The 18743-nt window shown below is 39.4% G+C and overlaps 1 protein-coding gene across 2 annotated transcripts in view; it reads right to left on the reverse strand.

Moving 5' to 3' along the window:
- LOC116723075 (E3 ubiquitin-protein ligase SH3RF3) overlaps positions 1-18743 on the reverse strand; it is a 109146-nt gene that overhangs the window by 7821 nt on the left and 82582 nt on the right. The window contains exons 5-9 of one of the 2 annotated variants that reach the window (XM_032567630.1): positions 18383-18498; positions 14873-15043; positions 10584-10867; positions 6519-6844; positions 142-515 (exon numbers count right to left, since the gene is read on the reverse strand). In XM_032567630.1, the coding sequence (XP_032423521.1) occupies positions 142-515; positions 6519-6844; positions 10584-10867; positions 14873-15043; positions 18383-18498 (1271 nt within the window). The remainder of the gene's footprint in view (positions 1-141; positions 516-6518; positions 6845-10583; positions 10868-14872; positions 15044-18382; positions 18499-18743) is intronic. The other variant, XM_032567631.1, reaches the window with a different exon arrangement.

Below are 18743 nucleotides of genomic sequence, written 5' to 3' on the forward strand. Positions count from 1 at the left end.
AATCCTTCATCCAAAAATTTCACAACACTTTCAGAAAATACTTCCTGTTGTTTGCAGATGTGGGCTCATAAGCAAGTTTTTAAAAGCTGGTAGTATCTGCTCTTGCCTGCACTTAAATAGGTGCAGTATTCCCAGACCTACCTCTCTCTTGACAAAGGTTTGGGCTCAGGCCGGAGGACCATTAGAGCGCTGCCAGCACGTGTTGCTGGAGGTGACATGGGGAAGTTGGTATCCAGGGAACCGGACTTCCTGTGTAGCGGCTCCAACCCTATTGCCCCTGGCATATCACTCTCGATTGGGCACGAGCCGGCTCGGCCCTGTGACGCCATCGGACAGGAGCCCGAGCGACCGTGATGGTGAAGGTGGTGAGGGTGGTGGGTTGGTTCTGTGGCCCCGGCCCCCTGGCCTGCCTGCGAGGGGTCGTGTGTGGGTGGAGAGGACGGGGGTGAGCGTGGTTTCTTTTTGGCCGCAGCCCCTGACAAAAGCTTTAGCAAACCTGCTGCTTTTCTCTCCTTCTGAGGATGGACAGATAAGGACAAAGAGAGGGAAACATACAGTAAGAAGTGGAAGGTTTACAAAAAGATCCTGAAAAATAATATATTTATGAGATAAAAACTAATTAGAGAACACTTGGTATATTACATAAATATTTAAAACTATTTTTAAAATGCTAATGCAAATAGCAAACTACTGATTTTAGAGTTGAATAAGCCTGAACTACTCCAACTAGACAGTTCACAATATTGTCTTTGTACACTCAGAGAGGAGGAAGCTATTTTGCCAAAACAAACAAAAAAAATCCAGATTACAGTTTGCAAAAGCACACATTGACAAAGACCTTCATTTTTGGTGACATGTCCTGTGGTCTGGTGAAACTAAAGAGGAACTGTTTTGCCATAACAGCCGCAGTTACAGTTGGAGCAAAATGTGGGATAATTGTATGCATTGAAACACCATCCCAACTATGAAGTAATGGGGTGGCAGCATCATGTTGTGGAGCTGTTTGTCTGCAGGAAGACCAAGTGGATTTCATAAAAAAAAGATGCCATCATAAGGAAAAGGCAGTAAGTGGAAATTTTGAAGCAACATTAACAGACATCAGTGAGGAAGTTAAGGATTGGGAGCAGATTGGTCTTAAGCATACAACCAAAGTGGAGACAAAGTAGTGTTAAGACAAGAAAGTAAAAGTTTTGGCGTGGCCGTCACAAAGACCTGATCTCAGTCCTATACAGAATTTGTGGGCAAATCTCAAAAGGTTTGTGTGAGTGAGGCGAGCAAACTAACTTAGTTACTCCAGTCAGGAGGAATGGGACAGAACTCCAGCAAACTATTGTGAGAAGCTTATGGGAGGAAACCTAAATTGTTCCACCCGAGTCATACAGTTCAAAGGCAATTGCACTAAAAACTGAGGAAATGTATGTAAACTTCTGATTTTGAAGATGTCAATAAATACATTTCTGACAGATTCTCTTATTATTGTGGAATTTAGTAAGTAGAAATAATCTTGGTAATTTTAACTGACGGGCTGCACAGTGGCGCAGTTGGTAGCACTGTTGCCTTGCAGCAAGAAGGTCCTGGGTTCGATTCCCGGCCGGGGTCTTTCTGCATGGAGTTTGCATGTTCTCCCTGTGCATGCGTGGGTTCTCTCCGGGTACTCCGGCTTCCTCCCACAGTCCAAAAACATGACTGTTAGGTTAATTGGTCTATCTAAATTCTCCCTAGGGGTGTGTGTGTGTGTGAATGGTTGTTTGTCCTGTATGTCTTTGTGTTGCCCTGCGACAGACTGGCGACCTGTCCAGGGTGTACCCCGCCTCCCGCCTGGAACGTAGCTGGAGATGGGCACCAGCAACCCTCCCGACCCCATTAGGGACAAAGGGTGAACAGAAAATGGATGGATGGATGGAATTTTAACTGACCTCAAACAAAAGAAGTTTGGTTTGATGTAATTTCAGGCAGCGAGAAAAGAAAGTCTGTCTTTTTATTTGATGTATGCAAACTTCTGGTTTCAACTGTAGATGTTAATTATTTTGAGCTTTTAATTAGCATAATGGCAGATAATGGATTTAGAAATGTTGACTTCCTTTTATAAATGTAAAATCTGTGTTTTGTAGGAAATACACAGAGTAATGCTAGCCATGCTGGTTGCTAATAGTTCCTGTTTACATTGACTTCTCAAAATAATTTGGTCTTTTGAGTTACAATAATAAAACCATGTCTTAAAGGTAAGAAAGCATGGGAATATGATAAAAACAGGGCCAGCATGTCAAAGCTTTTCGGAAACATTTGAAATGCATGGAAAGGAATGCCTCTCCAGTCTAGATTCATTCTTTCATCAAAACAGCAAAACAGGAAACTATACAATACGAAATGTGTCTACAATGTCTACAAGCACAAATAGGTTTATCTTTGCTGGGTGGTGGCCTGAGAGACCAGGGGAAATTTTTGCAGAATATTTTAGCTTGATGATCTCCCAAGCAACATTTTACAGACCATTTCTTTGACTGACATTCATTACACAGTCATGGTAACAATTGTTGAAGCAAAATTAGCTAATACATTCATCTGTCAGACACAGAACAAACAACCATATCAACTACTCTGATGTCAGGACTTGGCATTCTCCCCAAGTTCCTGTTAAAACAACCCACACAGCAAGGCTGATGGAAAACCAAAACAAAAGGCATCACTGCAAACAAGCCACATTCCTCAAGTGAAGCCTTAACACAGAGAAGGGATGGCACAGAAACAAGCGCTCAACAAAGCACTAGGAGAGAGTGTGAAAACATTTAGACTCAGCAGGATTACTACCAAAAGCCAACTGCATCCCCTGCTCTCCAAAGATAGCTTTCTCTGCTATCTTTGAAGAGCATTCCCTCCAAATATATGTGCTTTTCTCCAAATATGGACATTTTAGTTTTTCCTACCTTTAGTCTCTTTATCAAACATAAATCTTTTACAGCTCACAGTCAGAATAATGAGCAGCTGTTAAGAGTGTGGCAAGGTAGTAAAACATGCACCCACACACGCACACACACAAAAAGAACGCTCAGAGCTTTGGTAGCACATATTATCCTCCTGCAAAAATAACAGATTGAATGCTAATTTCAGAGATGGAGGACAGGACAGTGAAATAAACAACACTAAAAAAGGAGAAAATGGTAAGATGGGAGCTGGATTTAATAATGAAAGAGGGATTTTCGGGGCAAGGAAGGAGAAGAGCAGAAGGGAAGAGACAAAGAAGGAGGGAAGTAGATTGAAATGGCACAAAATGTGAATAATCACTCCCTCTCTTCTTTCATCTGCTGGCTTAAAGGCTTAATCTGCCTCTTGTGATTCAGTGCGCTTCTTTATAAATGTCTGTTTATGGACATATATTTATAGAGAGCACACACAGACCCATGAGCGCTGTTTCCAAATAAACCACCAGAGAGCAGCATTAACTCACCTGTGACTTATCCCATGCCATTCAGCTTCATCCGTTTGCTTCTGTGCTGTTTTCTTTCATGCATAGTGCAAGGGACACATTTTGACATGTGGCTAAAAACAGTGCTTTAGGAAATGGTTTGTATTTTTCACCGAATAACATAAAGTTTCACCTTAATGTTGGGGAATCTAGAGCAAACAGCTCAGGGTTGATACAATTAGTGGAGCGGATGCTGCATAACGACAGAAAATCCAAGTAAAATCCAGGAATACAATGAGATAAAATCTGGAGAACTGATCCATTTCAGTGGATTATGACAATCTCATGTCTTAACATGACTTAAGACCAAGATGGTGGCATTTCACAACTATTTTCGAGTTAAATTTGACAAAACGGAAAACTTGAAGGGGGAAACATATGTTCAATACAGTTCTGCTTAAATGGAAACTAAGGCCAGTAATATCTAAACCATCTCCAACATGTTTCTTGGCATGTCCTGCACTTTTCAGGACCTGAAATCCTCTGAGCACCCTCGACAGCTTTTTTCCTTGGCAGCTGCCCCGTGAGTAGTCTTTTTGGAAACTAGTGTGCAGCATCCAGACCGACATGGTCTGTAGCGGCAGCTGCGCTCCAGACAGCGTGTCAAACACAGATTTAACCTAAACTGTGTCATCATAGATGCTTTGTCATTTTCTCACGAGTAAAATATGACTTCAGACCTGGTTATCTCCGTCTTCCCCTGCTCAAACTTGCAAAAATATTAACTGGACTGTAAGAGTCTGACTCGCACACCTGTTAGTCTTATAATTATAGCATGCTTGGGGAGATTTGGTGGAGGCAAAATTCAGATTTCAAGTTTGAATTCAAGACATGCACAGTTGTGCATGTTGTTGCACTGTTGACTGGATAAAGAAGGTCCTGGGATGGATAGATGGATGGACAGACAGACAAATTAATGGACAGATGAACAAACAATGATGGCTAGATGGGTGAAGGGAAATCTGGATGGATGGATATAAACTGCCTGGCCAAAAAAAAAGTCGCCACCTGAATTTAACTAAGCAAGTAGGTACAAGCCTCCTATTGGATAAGTACTGCATAGGCGATTATCTTTCAGCTGACAACAAGTTATTTAACCCCAGCTGATGAAATGAGTAACTCCTCATTTCTTAAACAACCATGGCAAAAGACACATCCTGTGGTCGTGGAAAAGACGTTAGTCTGTTTAAGAAGGGTCAAATCATTGGCATGCATCAAGCAGAGAAAACATCTAAGGAGATTGCAGAAACTACTAGAATTGGGTTAAGAACTGTCCAACGCATTATTAAAAACTGGAAGGATGGTGGGGAACCATCGTCTTCCAGGAAGAAAATCCTGAATGATCGTGATCGGCGATTACTTAAACGTTTGGTCAAATCAAATCGAAGAAAAACAACAGCAGAACTCAGGAGTATGTTTAATTGTGAACGCAAAAGCATTTCCACACGCACAATGCGAAGGGAACTCAAGGGGTTGGGATTGAACAGCTGTGTAGCCGCAAAAAACCTCTAATCAGTAAGGCTAACCAGAAAAAAAGGCTTCAGTTTGCTAGGGAGCATAAAGATTGGACTCTGGAGGAATGGAAGAGGGTCATGTGGTCTGATGAGTCCAGATTTACCCTGTTCCAGAGTGATGGGCGCATCAGGGTAAGAAGAGAGGCAGGTGAAGTGATGCACCCATCATGCCTAGTACCTACTGTACAAGCCTGTGGGGGCAGTGCTATGATCTGGGGTTGCTGCAGTTGGTCAGGTCTAGGTTCAGCAACATTGTGTGCCCAAAGAATGAGGTCAGCTGACTACCTGAATATACTGAATGACCAGGTTATTCCATCAATGGATTTTGTCTTCCCAAATGGAACGGGCATATTCCAAGATGACAATGCCAGGATTCATCGGGCTCACATTGTGAAAGGGTGGTTCAGTGAGCATGAGACACCTTTTTCACACATGGATTAGCCACCACAGAGTCCAGACCTTAACCCCATTAAGAATCTTTGGGATGTGCTGGAGAAGGCTTTGCGCAGTGGTCAGACTCTCCCATCATCAATACAAGATCTTGGTGAAAGATTAATGCAACACTGGATGGAAATAAATCTTGTGACACTGCAGAAGCTTATTGAAACAATGCCACAGCGAATGCGGGCTGTAATCAAAGCTAAAGGCGGTCCAACAAAATATTAGAGAGTGTGACCATTTTTTGGTGGCGACTTTTTTTTTGGCCAGGCAGTGTATCTTTTTGACAGCGGAATAAGAAGTAAAGTCTGGAAACACTAATCTTTCTTCTCCCAAATGTTTACAGAAAAAATACTTAAATTTCAGACCTTTCCTGATTCAAGTGGGTGGATTAAAGAATTGCCAACGTATTTTATTTTATTTTTTTAATATGATCAAAATGTGGGACAAATCTCTGAGTCGAGGTTTTACAAGAAGATTCCAGGCCATCTCTGATGTAAACAAAGCCTCTGCATGCTGTTCCACAGTCAATGAGCTGTTTGTCAGGCAGCCATGTAGTTAGATTAGCTGTCCCAGAGCGTGAAGCCAACAGTGAAACAAATGGAGCTGAGACAAATGCAAGCTTTCGGCGGCATCCTTCACTGCTGGTGCACAAGGGTCCGCTGAGCAGTTGTACCAAAGCCCTGGGCAAATGACACTAAGCAAGTCTGCACACGCAGTGCATACACACATGCAGATGTAAAACCTGTACAATACAGACCTACAAAAACAAGGAGGATAAGGTGATATTTGACGAAATCCTTATTTAATTTGACTTTGACAAGTTAATTAAATCACAAGTGGCAAGATACACAGGAGGAATACAATCTCTGGAGTCAAGAAAAGTCACATTTGCACAAGGCATTGCCTTTTAAAATACTGTTCTTCTACATCCTCATTAGTGGATATTCATGCCAGTAATGAATGAATGTAGGTTAAAAAAAAGAAACTATTTTAGATTTTGATAATCTTTCCCTTAGCTGCTGGCAAAAAGAAAAATCATTAACTTATAATATATAATTCTGAGAAGTTGTCTTTTAATTGCAAGTGGGCAGAAGTCCTACCTTCTCCACTTTGGGTGCTAGGGCACCCTGGGTGAGAGCGTGGGAGGGACCAGGAGAAGGCGGCTGCATCGGACTGGCCGGCTCACCGTTGAGAAACACGGCGGAGACGTTGGGAGGTGTGAGACAGGAGAGAGGGGAGGAGAGGGGGAGGATGGGCCGTGAAGCTGGGGAGGAGAGCGGGGAGGGGCCTAAGCTGGGTCCTGGAGACACCATGGAGAGGGGACGACCCGACTGGCCAGCGCAGCGTGAGGGAGAGGAGTTCTGAGGACGCAACGGGGAGATGGACACAGTGGGGCGCTCTGGACTTCCAGCAGGTGGACTATGGACTAAAACAAAAACAAATGCAAGGGTTACACTAAGATGACTGAAATCAGGAAAATAATGTTTGAAATAATCATTTTTAATGATCTGACTAGTAATCTGCTGATACAATAATTATGAAGGTATTACCTTTACCTTAAAACTACTTCTATGAACATTTGCTGTGCATTTAGGTAAGAGGTGTTGTAGTGACCAACAGGAACAGGAACTTCTGAATTAGTCCAGCTTTGAAGTTGGTCGAAAGTGGCAGTTTCCTAGTCAAATTCCCTTATTGACATTCTTACTAACATCTTTAATTTAAAAGACAAATCTAAACCTTTAAATTGTAAAATCTTAGCTAAGGCACTCAAAAATAAAAATTCATATAAATATAATGTCAAACAGTTGGGTTTTCTAGCCACCTGCTCTGCTACACTGCAGCAGGCTACTAAAAACATCCTTCAGAGAGGTGAGCTGGTCATGTGATAAAACCACTAAATGCCAGAACTATGCACATACTTTATTTTGTAATCGAGACCAGATGCGTGTCGGCGTGTGTGTGTGTGTGAGGGAGAGAGAGACAGACACAAAGCAACAAGAGAAAAGGGAGGAAAAAAAGTGGAAAAAAATGGGGAGAGAAACGAGGAGCTCTGTCATTACGCCTCCATAAAACAAAAAGCACAGTGATGTCATTCGGCTGTGTGCTTGTCAGTTTGTGAGTTCACTTGTGTGTGTGTATGAACGTGGGTGTGCGCATATCTGCGTGTGTGTGTGTGTGTTAATCTTGGCAGTGCTCTCTGAGTGTGTACTCTTCTGCCTTCCCAAAGAGACCTTCAGCATTATTTTCTCAGAGGGAGAAAGAAACGACACAAAGAGAAGGAGAGAAAGGGGTATTGAAGAGATGAATAGACTCCGAGTGGAAAGCAAGGTTGATATGATCTAGACCTTGTACTAGTGCAACAGTGTGAGTCTGTGTAGGTGTGTATATGCGTGGGGGCGTGTGTATGTGTGAGTGTGATTGCTTGTAGCACAAATAGTAACACTGAAAGATCAGAGCACAGTATTTCAGTGTTTTTCCACATGTAGGGTTAGCTTGCATGTTTGCTTGGATAGAGTAACACAGGAGTGTTGCTAAATCATCCTGTGCTGCAACGTATTTCTCAAACATATTTTAAACAGATCGAGTCATATTAGTGTTCTAAATGGTTCTTGGTGCATAAACGAGGGGAAAAACCTAAACTCAGTGTCTCCAATAAGTGCTAAAACTTAAACAAATGTCCTGCCTTGTATTAACAAAGTATAGTTTAGTTTCCCTAACTCTTTTTGGTGTCTAAGCACAACAACAAAGCTAGGCTCAGTGGAAGTGATTAATCATATCGCCTAATCATAACTAAATAATTATGTTTCCTATGAATAAAATGAACTACTGACTTTGGTTTATTGATTTGGTTTTGCCACAAGAACAGTTTTTCCATGTTTTTCCTAAGCATAAAAAAAGTACACTTCTTGACGAATCTTAACACTGAAGTTTAGTTTCCTTAAAAGGTTCTTTGTAGTTTCATTTCCTGTCATGGCGATTTAAGATCACATTCTTATTTGTAGAAATACAACTGAAATGATAAACTTGGCGCAATCAGCTACTTTAATCACCTAAACAAGAGGCTTTGTACACTACGCCTAACTTTAACAAAGAATTATTATAATAATTTAGTTTCCTATTGCTAATTTAAACCTAAAGCCAACAAACGAGCAAAACTCACCACCTGAGACATAAACAAAATCTAAATAGTAAATTATCTAAAAAAAAGCAGCTTCACTAATGGGCTGTTGAGAACCTGAATAGTAAACAACCTAGATTTATTCTTAAATCCTAAACTATCTCCATTGTCCAACCGTCAGAGTAATTTAATTTTCTTAGTTTGTGGCATTTACAACTGAGCATGAAGGTAATTTCAGGGAAACCAAAATCATTTATTGCCTAAAGCCAAACAAGAATCCTCGTAAACTCAGTAAAGTTGCTTGGTTTCCTGGCGCTGGTTGGAGTTTAAACCCAACCAATAGGTTACGTATGCGCAATATATTGCCATTATTAGTCATGGCTGATGTTAGTCATTTTTAGCAAATTGGTTTCGGTCTCGAAAAGCAAAACCAGGCCAATACCAATAATCACTGTTTGTCTTTATCTTGTTATTGTCTGAGTGTTTTGGGATGCAGAGTGGTTGTCCATGTGGTATTTGTTTGGGCATGTGACAGAGATAATGATTCAGTGCAGGATTGCAGGGTGTTTAACTGAAGCAATGTCAGTGGTGTGGTCATTTCTTCATGGTGTCGCAACGGTAGGGGATAATAAATACATATACATAAACATGCAGAAATATATTTATGTTATCAAAAAATACTGGTTATCAGCCATAACAGCAATATTTATATCAAATATCAATATCAGCTCAAGTTTTTATATCGCTGCATTCCTAAATCAGGCTTGTTGCCCAACTCTGGGTAAGTAGCTTTCTTCTCTTTGTAAGTCAGTACAAAATGTCATCCATTTATTGAAGCAAAATGCTCACAGTCTGTTATACAGATTACAGCATGTTTTGAAGCAAGCTGCTGTAAAAATAAACAAGTATACTGAAAGGCACTGTAATTGTTATTTTCTGTTACAAATCCAAAACATCTACATTTAGTTAATAGAAAAGGGAGTTAAAACTAAAAGATAACATGTACTTTATCATTCCTGGTTAATTTCTTGCAATATTAATAAGATTTTGTGAGGATTTCCGTGTGCTTATTTTAAGTTCCTGTGTCTTTTCAGTCTACCCCATGATTGTTCCCAGGTGTATCTCGTTCCCTTATTACCCTCTGTGTATTTAATGCCATCTGTGTTTCTGTGTCTTTGTCGGGTCCTTGTCGATTCTGTCTCGTTCCTGCCGCGTCTTGGTTTTTGTTACCAGTGGCGAGCCTCAGCCTTTCCGCTCAAGCTGTGCTGCCTGGAGTTTGAGATTATTTGTGCATTCTTCACCATTAAACAGTCATCATTTCTCTCAGCAACTGGGTCCACTGTGTCTGCTTCACCACCCCACACTGCAGTTTGTGTTGTTGACCAGTTTTCACATTTGCAGAAGTTTAATCTTAATTGCACACTGGATTGCACATACAGTACAGTGTACTGTTTTGTTGTTACATGATGCTCATTTCTATTTGACTGGTGACTCTAAAAATGATGATTTCTTAAAAACATTAAGAAAAAAAAAAAAAAAAAACAAGACAAATGTACAAGAGAAAGACAATTAAACAAAGAGGATGTTAACTGGACCTGTGCCTACTATACTAGGTACCTGAATTAATGACTGTTCGATATTCCATTATTTTCTAATCAAGAACAAAAGGGGCTAAAATGCTCCAGAATCCTAAATGATAAGGAGTCTGCTGCTTGGAGTCAATAGCCTGAGCTGAAACTGCGCAAACAGCATTAAAAAAGAAACGTCTTTAATTAATCCCTTTTATTTCTATTAATTTGTTAATTAAATATTCTGCGGGAAGAATCCCTTCTTCTTTGACATCTTTTCAGGAAATTTAATTATGCTGCAAATATACAAGTTAATTGTTGTTCAGTTTAGAAATGAAAAAGACTGAATTTCTATCATTTTAATGTGTCCAAGTGAATCATATGAACTTGATCTACCTAAAAATAGCTTTTACAGAGTCGAACTGAAATTTGTTGCTTTAACTCAAAAATAAACATTCTATGTACGTATTTCTGCTTACCCAGCTGCATTGAAGTGCGGGCCTGATTGGCCACATGCTGGCTGGAACGCAGGCAGTTCTTTAGCTGGGCGGCGGCAGTTTGCGGCGAGGACGCGGGGCTGACACTGTTGACGCAGTTTGCTGAGGTCACAAGCGGAGTGGCGGGACGAGACGACGAGGGGCCTGGAGATCCGGGGGATGAAGGGTCTGAGATTTTACCTGCCGCTTGACTGTACCCATTTCCCCCTCCTCCAACTGGACTGGACAAACTCGAACCTCGAGGAGATACAAGTCCAAATGGAGCCCTTTGAAAAAGAGACAGGAGAAACATGCCGATTTATCAGTTTACCAAATGGTCTGTGTTTTTTGGGGGGATTTTTGTGATCATTATGCTTTTAAAATCACATTCAAAGCACTTTTTTTTAACTTCAACTACATACAAAACTTACCCACCAAAATAAAACACGTAAATGGAAATGGTAATTATACCACCTGAAGTGACATTTAAGGAACCTACCACCACAATTGTGAGATGGTGATTTGAACAGGAAAATTGTTGCTACATTATTTTACAATACAGATCTTTTTACAAAGTTAAAAATAAACAAACATTTTTTAAAATACAGAATTTGAAATTGAGTATTTAACCAAGTCTAGGGGCAAATTTGATCCTGTATTGGTAAAAGAGCTGGTGTCATTCTTCAATTGAATATGAAGCTGAGATAAATGCAGCACATATTTAAACTGATTTTAAACTGGATGTTTAAGCTGTCAGCCAAAAACTTTGCTATATACTGAAATGATATATTCATAGTATTCTCATACATTGTATGTAAACGTTTTTTAGATTTGACAGATTGCTTAAATTTCAAAGATATGGGTGAAGCCTCTAACGAAAGGCCAATAATAATAATAAACGTTTTTTTTAAAATGTGGTTTTCATATGTTCCTGGCTGTAATTAAAAAGCTTTTTAGTGCACCGTTTCTCAACTTTTTATTTACACAAATGGATGTTACTCAGCTCATGAATAATAATGAGTGTTAACAGGAGAAAAAAGTAGGGAGGGATTTTTTTTGTTTTACATACATTTGCACTAGAGTACAGCTAAAGAGGTGACAACAGTTTTAGATTCTGAACTTCACTATGTCCCCTTGGTCTGTGTAATATGTAATGGTATCCAATCTTATTTCAATATTCATCAGAAACAATACAACCTTCTGTTGTATTACTATTATGTAGCTGCAGTCTAGTTCTTATGGATATTAGAGGGATCAGTACTAAAGGTATGGCCAGGTATTGCAGAAGTATGGGCATTGTCTGTTAGTTTTTCATGTCTGCTTACAACACCAGGACAAAAACAACACTTCAGAGTAAAAGTGTCTCCAACTAAGACCAATGTTATACAAAATCACATTAAAAACATGTAGTGGAAACAGAGTTTTTCTTCCGTTTTTTGTTACTATTCTACCAGCACTTTTTCTACTCATGTCTCATATCTCATCATAAAATCATAGTGCCAGTTTCACCACCATGGACTCCTACCTCGAAAAGCTCCATGCTAATTTTTGCCATCTTATTAATTCATGCTTTGTTTTATTGCTGCTGAATGTGGATGCTGTGAGGTACGGCCAGAATCTTTTTTGGCACCAGCAATCCGTGCTAAAGAAATACATTCACTGACATCAAGAAGAAATTATCCTGGTGCATAAGGAAAACATGATAATTAGAAACCAAAAGGTTCCCTTTTTAAGAAAAAGGGAAAGAGAACTGAAGAGAGCTATGCTCATCTGATATTAAAATTTAGCTCAAAGCACCACATTTTGCTGCAAGCATTGCTATAGGTACTCTCCTGCTTGTTGGGCACAAAATATTAAAACTGATGCAGGTTTTAGTTTATGATAGCATACCAGATGCCGCAAACAGTACTAGTAAGCTCTGTCAGAGTGAGTAATGTCACTATTATTGTCTGACTGGTGGATCAGCACGATGTAGTGTCCTGCTGCATCATATATGCTGCTGCAGGCTGCTCGTGTTTCTGTCTGCAGAGTGCTGAATGGCAGAACAGTGAACTGAACATTATTGACGCAGCGGTATTCACACTCTTATGGCTTCCCATCGACTTCCTGTCAGACACATACAGAGTTATAGCTTTTTATGCGTGAGCACGTGAGTGTGTGTTTCAAACAAAAGACACAACTGAGTTATTCCCAGATTATTTGATTTCAGGTTCTGTATGGATATCAAATAGTCATGCATCTGGTTCTTCTGCATGCTTGGCACAGAATGCTTCCAAATGTCCTTACAAATGCTTTAACTCCAGTTAGTGACCATAAAGATGACAATATATTTCTGGGGAAGACTCTGGTTGCTAGTAGTTCAAAACCATTCACGTGTCCTTTTACTGTATGAAAACAGACTGCCATACACACAAATTTGTGCTTAAATCTTTTTCTGTGTATGAGCAATTTTGAAAGCCTCTCATTATCATACAGAGAAATTTCTGAGCTGCACTGCAGACAAAGGAGGGGGTAGTAAGGAAGGAGGAGTGGGAGGAGGAGAAGAGAGTATGCTTGCGTAAAAAATAACAAATTGCCTCTCATTTGATTATGCGTTCATCTTGCCTCTCTCTTTCTCTCTGAGATTGCATAAGCGTCGAATGTGAAGCAGCCATTCATACACACTTGAGAAGTAAACCTGCTGTTCTGGCTGCAGTTTTCTCTCTTCATATGATTGTTTTGTTTTTTACCTCTTCTTCTTCTCCAAGCTGTATTGTTTTCTCTTTCAGCTATCTCCAATTTTACACTTCACAACCACATTTGATCTATCTTTACATCTATCCCTTTTCCCTGCGTTTTTCCTATTTACAACGGCCGCCTTTAAATGTATCACCTTTAAATAAAACACCTGAACTGTTTTTTAAGCTTGGATGTGTCATAATTCTTTGCAAAAGGCAAGTCCTTACATTTTGAGAGGTTTCAATATAAAATTTCAATGGATTTTATTCTAATTTCTTGTGAATTGATCAAAGTGGTTCAAGAATATCAGTAAACAGCAATATTCAAGTCTTGCCAAAGACTGGATTGTAAGTTGGACTTAGATTTTGCCATTCTAACTCAAGGACATACTTTGATCCAACATACAGCCGGAGCTACATTCCAGGTTAGCTCTGGCTGCATGTTTGGCATTCTTATTTCTGGAGAGTGAACCTCCAGCCCAATGTCAAGTAGTCTGTGACAGGTTTTCTTCCAGTACTGCTCCATATTTAGTTCCATCTATCTTTTCATTACTGAGACATGCAGTTTTCTGACCAAAACGTCTTCGTCACCCTTCTTTTCCCCAACAGTAGCTGTCTTCGTTACCACTCTTACAGAGAATATGTTTTTATAGTGCAAGACTGAGAGTTGTTCTTTTAACAGATATTCCCTCAGCTGTGGATCTTTGTAGCGCCACAAGGGTGTCTTTTGATTAGTGCTTTCCTAACCTTGCCTGTGAGTTTAGATCTGATTAACCTACCATTTCTTGGTAGGTTTTCATTTTGGCATCTCTGTCAATTTTTTTGCATGATAGACTGATCAGTACTGTGTGAGATGTTTAAAGATGGAGACATTGCTTTGTACCAATGTTAAAATCCTCCATTAGGCTGCATGTTGACAGATGCTAATACTCTTTAAAGCGCCCACAGGTGTATTTATAGTAAGATTAGATCACACAGAAGTTTACTCTACTAACTAATTAGATGAATTTTGAAGAAAACTGGTTCTACTGGATTTTATTTACAGGCATCACATGCAAATTGACATTTCAGATTTTAATTGTGAATAATTCAAAACCCATGAGTTATTTTTTTTCTAATTTACAAATATTTATCACTTTGTGTGGGCCAATCACGTATAAATCAAACAAATTTCATTAAAGTTTGTGGTTGTACCGTAGCAAAAATTATGCATTTACGACATGCATGTGGTCAAACATATAAATGATTTTACATATTAAAACCAATTTTTTTTCAGTTATTTTTAATTAAACTTTTATGTGCCAAATCTTTGCACTGCTTTAATTTGTACAATTCAGTTTTAAGTGTAATTACAATAAATATGAAAAAAAGAAACGATAAGAAAAATTATTTGTCCAAGATCAATTTTAATCATGGTCCTTTTCTTAAATTCCTTTAAGCCAATCATTCCCACTCAAGACAGCCAAAATAATAAGAAATACTGACCGTTAGGCATCAACTATCAAAGCTATTTCTGTTTTATCTTTATGTCATAAAGACAAAATATTACTGCTGTTTTGTCTAACCTCCACTAACCTGGACACGGGAGTGACGTAGTTTCCTGGAAAGACTCCAGAGGCGGCAGTTCTTAGTGAGGTGCCTTTGAACCATCCATCCTGACACTTCTCTGTCACTCGGTACATCTCCCCCTTCCTTAGCTCCAGCTCGTCAGCTTTCTGGGGCTTGTAGGCGTATAGAGCTAAATATCTGGACAAGAAAGGCAGTAGGATGTAAATTTAATGTAAAATTGAGTAAAAACGTTGAAGGATTCATCAATGTTTGCAAATCTCTTAGCGGGCATCTCAAATCATGCATCTATATCTAATGATCTGATTAAAATCTAATTGCCAGAATTAGGAAAAACACATGCAAGCTTAAGCAGTTTGTGGTATCATCAGGATGGCTCAAAGAAAACGGGAACATAATATCACAAATAAAAAGAAATCTCTATTTTTGCCAACATCCAAAATAAGATGTACCGGTAAGTATTTGTTAATGAGTAAGTAATAATCTGAGCAAGGACTATGCAACTAATTAAACAAATTTTTATTCAGATTTTTGGCTCCAAAAAAAAAATCACAAAAAAGCTGAGGGATAATACAAAGACGCACAACCTGGGTGTGAAACCAGGCCGGGCCGGCAGTGCAAATCTTCAGTAGCCTAGGGGCTTGGAATTTTTAAATTAATTTTCAGGATTTCAATCTTGACCAAAATTATTCATCCATCCATTTTCTGTACACCCTTGTCCTTAGTGGGTCGGGAAGGGTGCTGGAGCCTATCTCCATAAACATTTCGCGCGAGAGGTGGGGTACACACTGGACATGTCGCCAGTCTGTCGCAGGGCAATAGAGACAGATAGGACAAACAATCATGCACACACACACTCACACCTAGGGACAAATTAGAGAAACCAATTAGCCTGACAGTCATGTTTTTGTCGGAGGAAGCCGGAGTACCCGGAGAGAATCCACACATGCACAGGGAGTACATGCAAACTCCATGCAGAAAGACTCTGGGCCGGGAATCGAACCCAGGATCTTCTTGCTGCAAGGCAACAGTGCTACCAACTGCGCCACTGTGCAAAATTATCATGACTGTAATTATTTTAGAAATCTAGCAGCTTTATAAGTACATTATTATCAATAGTTCATAGTAGAGTTCAAAGTCAAGCAATACAAGCTCACAGACAACTGAGCTCCACTGATTGTCTCTCCTGAATGAATTTGCCTTTGTGATGCTCACAAAGACATTTTCAGCCACAACTGAATCTTTGTCAGATTACAAAGACATTTTGGTTTGAACCTCCCACCAATTACTGTTCATTGTGATAAAATATTTCCTGTCTGTTGCTCAGATGTTCATGTGTGTTTATTAAAAATTTTTTAATTACTTTTTTTTTAGTTAGAAAAGAAAGATAAAAATCAATTCTCAATGAATATACTTGACAAATATGCTGGGGAAATAACTATATTTGGACAACTGTTGAACAACAGCAGAGGGTCATATTCTTCAACTTAGGTGAGGAGTGAAAGCTGTCAGTCTCCACTTAAAAATAACAAACCAATCCAGCATTCAGGTCATGTCTCTGTGTGTGATCACTTGAGGCTGGCTGAATGGGTTTGCTTTCTGAATGGGAACTCTTGCTATAAATGCATGCCTGATCAATAAGTGCTTGTTTACCGGTTCAGAAGATAAATGCAGTTCATATATATTTATATTTATATACTTTTGTTCTTGGATGGATATGACTAAGTTAGTAATTGCCCCCTGTGTAAACATATAAATGAGCTCATGGACCTGTCTCCGGGAAACATTTATAGTCCATAGCGCCAGACTGGATGAGATCGCAGAGTAAACAAGCCATATATGTGCTACCTCTTCGTTACCATAGCAACAGATGTGGGGACTGTCTCCCGTCTCCCCTTGGCAACAGGAATAGTTGCCAGGTCAAGATGAAAACGTAGGACCTCATCAGTGGGACAAAGCCATTCTGTTTTGGTATGTGTGTGGGGGTGTGCATGTGTGTGTGCTTGTGTTCCTATTAAGCTACTGGGAAGGTGATATTATTAAAGCCGACAATGCTCCTGGATTTGACTCACATCCAGTCCGAACGATGGTGATGATATTGTAGACTCACAGATCTCAGAGTCTGGGCTTTTATGTGTTCAATGAAACAAATGCTGAAGCTAAATCTAAAAAAACACCTTTGTTTATGATCATGAGAAGAGTTTGGAAGTGCTTGGTGAAAGTGTCTAATCAGCAAATGTGATTTAATTAGTATGACCTGATTTTTTTTTGTTTTGTTTTAGATTCTTAATCCTAGTTAAATCAGTTTTAAATTGAATCAATTAAATTACAAAAAAAATGGGTTTGAAGTTATGGCTTTATTTATCAAGAGAAATACCCAAGCTGACTATATGCAAGTTTAAAGTCACAGCAATTGTGAAGAAATCACGTAAATAGAGAAGGTTAAAAGATCTTGAAACACAAAACATCATGCAATGATCTAAACAAACTCAAGAGAATAAATTTGTTTCTGATTTTTCCCCAAACGATTGCTGAAACCCAAGATTTAAAGAAAGAAATTCTGATGAAATATAAGTTGTCTTTAAAAGTTGTGCACTTCTAAAACATACTTCTGGTGTAAAACTAACAACACTACAGAAAAAGAAAGCCATCTCAAGATAATATGGCAGATGGCAGTGGCCTAGTCAAAGTCTGGACATAAATCTCACTGAAATGCATTAACATGGTCTAACTAGGTCATTGTGCTTGAAAACCCCGAATTGTGGCAGAATTAACACAATTCTGCGAAGTTAAGGGGGCCAACATTCCTTCACAGTGCAGTAATAAACTCATTGCTTCTTATTGGAAATGCCTAACAGCAGGTGGGTCTGACAAGGATGGCACTATAATAATTACATCAGTGGGCTGATAGATTTTCCAATAGAGCCAGGCTAGTTTAGATTTTTTTTTTTTCCCTTAAAATGCTGTTAGCATTTACTTAGCTTCTCTTTGTCTGATAATACATTTTGTTTGATGATCTGAAACATCTAAATGGTGAATGACAAAAAAACCCCATCTATGAATAGACAGGTACATTTTCACAACAATGTATATAAGTCTGGAATTAAATTACAGAAACAAGATTACTTTTCAATCGTATTAACATGCGCCTACTTTTGTCCAGTATGTCATTTCTTATCTCCACACTACTACAAAAGTCTTCCAGCAACACTATAAAAAAAAAAACATGAACAGCCGCTGTCAGAGTTCTTGGTGTCTTAATTTTTAGAAATGGTAAAGCTTGTTAAAAATCCAAGCCACACACTGCTTAGTGAACTGTGTTTTTCCTCTCTGAAGGGGGATTTTATCCTTGACCAGTGAAGGAGTAAATGTGGTTGCAGAGGTGGTGAAACATGGCCAATAGCTCTGGGCACAACAGAGTCAACATTTCTAACAATGTCAGGAAGTAGTTTGTGAAATCTTGCTTGTACATCTGGCACATATGCAACGGGCAAGTGAGAAGAAGCCTTAAGTACTCACATGTTGAGTGGCAGCTGCACCTTGGCATGGGCCAACAGCTCAGAGGTAAGAGACGCCACTTTGGGGGGAAGCGGTATCCCCACTGAGGATGGAGAGGGACCTGGAGGAGATGCATCCTACAGGAAGATACAGCACACAGAAAAACATTGGTTTAATGTAAACTGTTGCCTAAAAAATGTGCTTGTAGGCTTTTAAGCATCCTGGGAACTATTTACAAACAGCAAAAACACTTTGAACTCAGTGAGAAATGCAGCCAGAAGCCATAACAGTAAAAGCGACATGACTCCAAGCAGAAGCCTTCAAAGTGAGAAATGTATTTTTTTATTTTTTGGTTGAAACAAGTAGGTGACAGGGGACTCAT

This window comes from Xiphophorus hellerii, chromosome 7 (genome assembly GCF_003331165.1).
Source record: "Xiphophorus hellerii strain 12219 chromosome 7, Xiphophorus_hellerii-4.1, whole genome shotgun sequence".
NCBI lineage: Eukaryota > Metazoa > Chordata > Actinopteri > Cyprinodontiformes > Poeciliidae > Xiphophorus > Xiphophorus hellerii.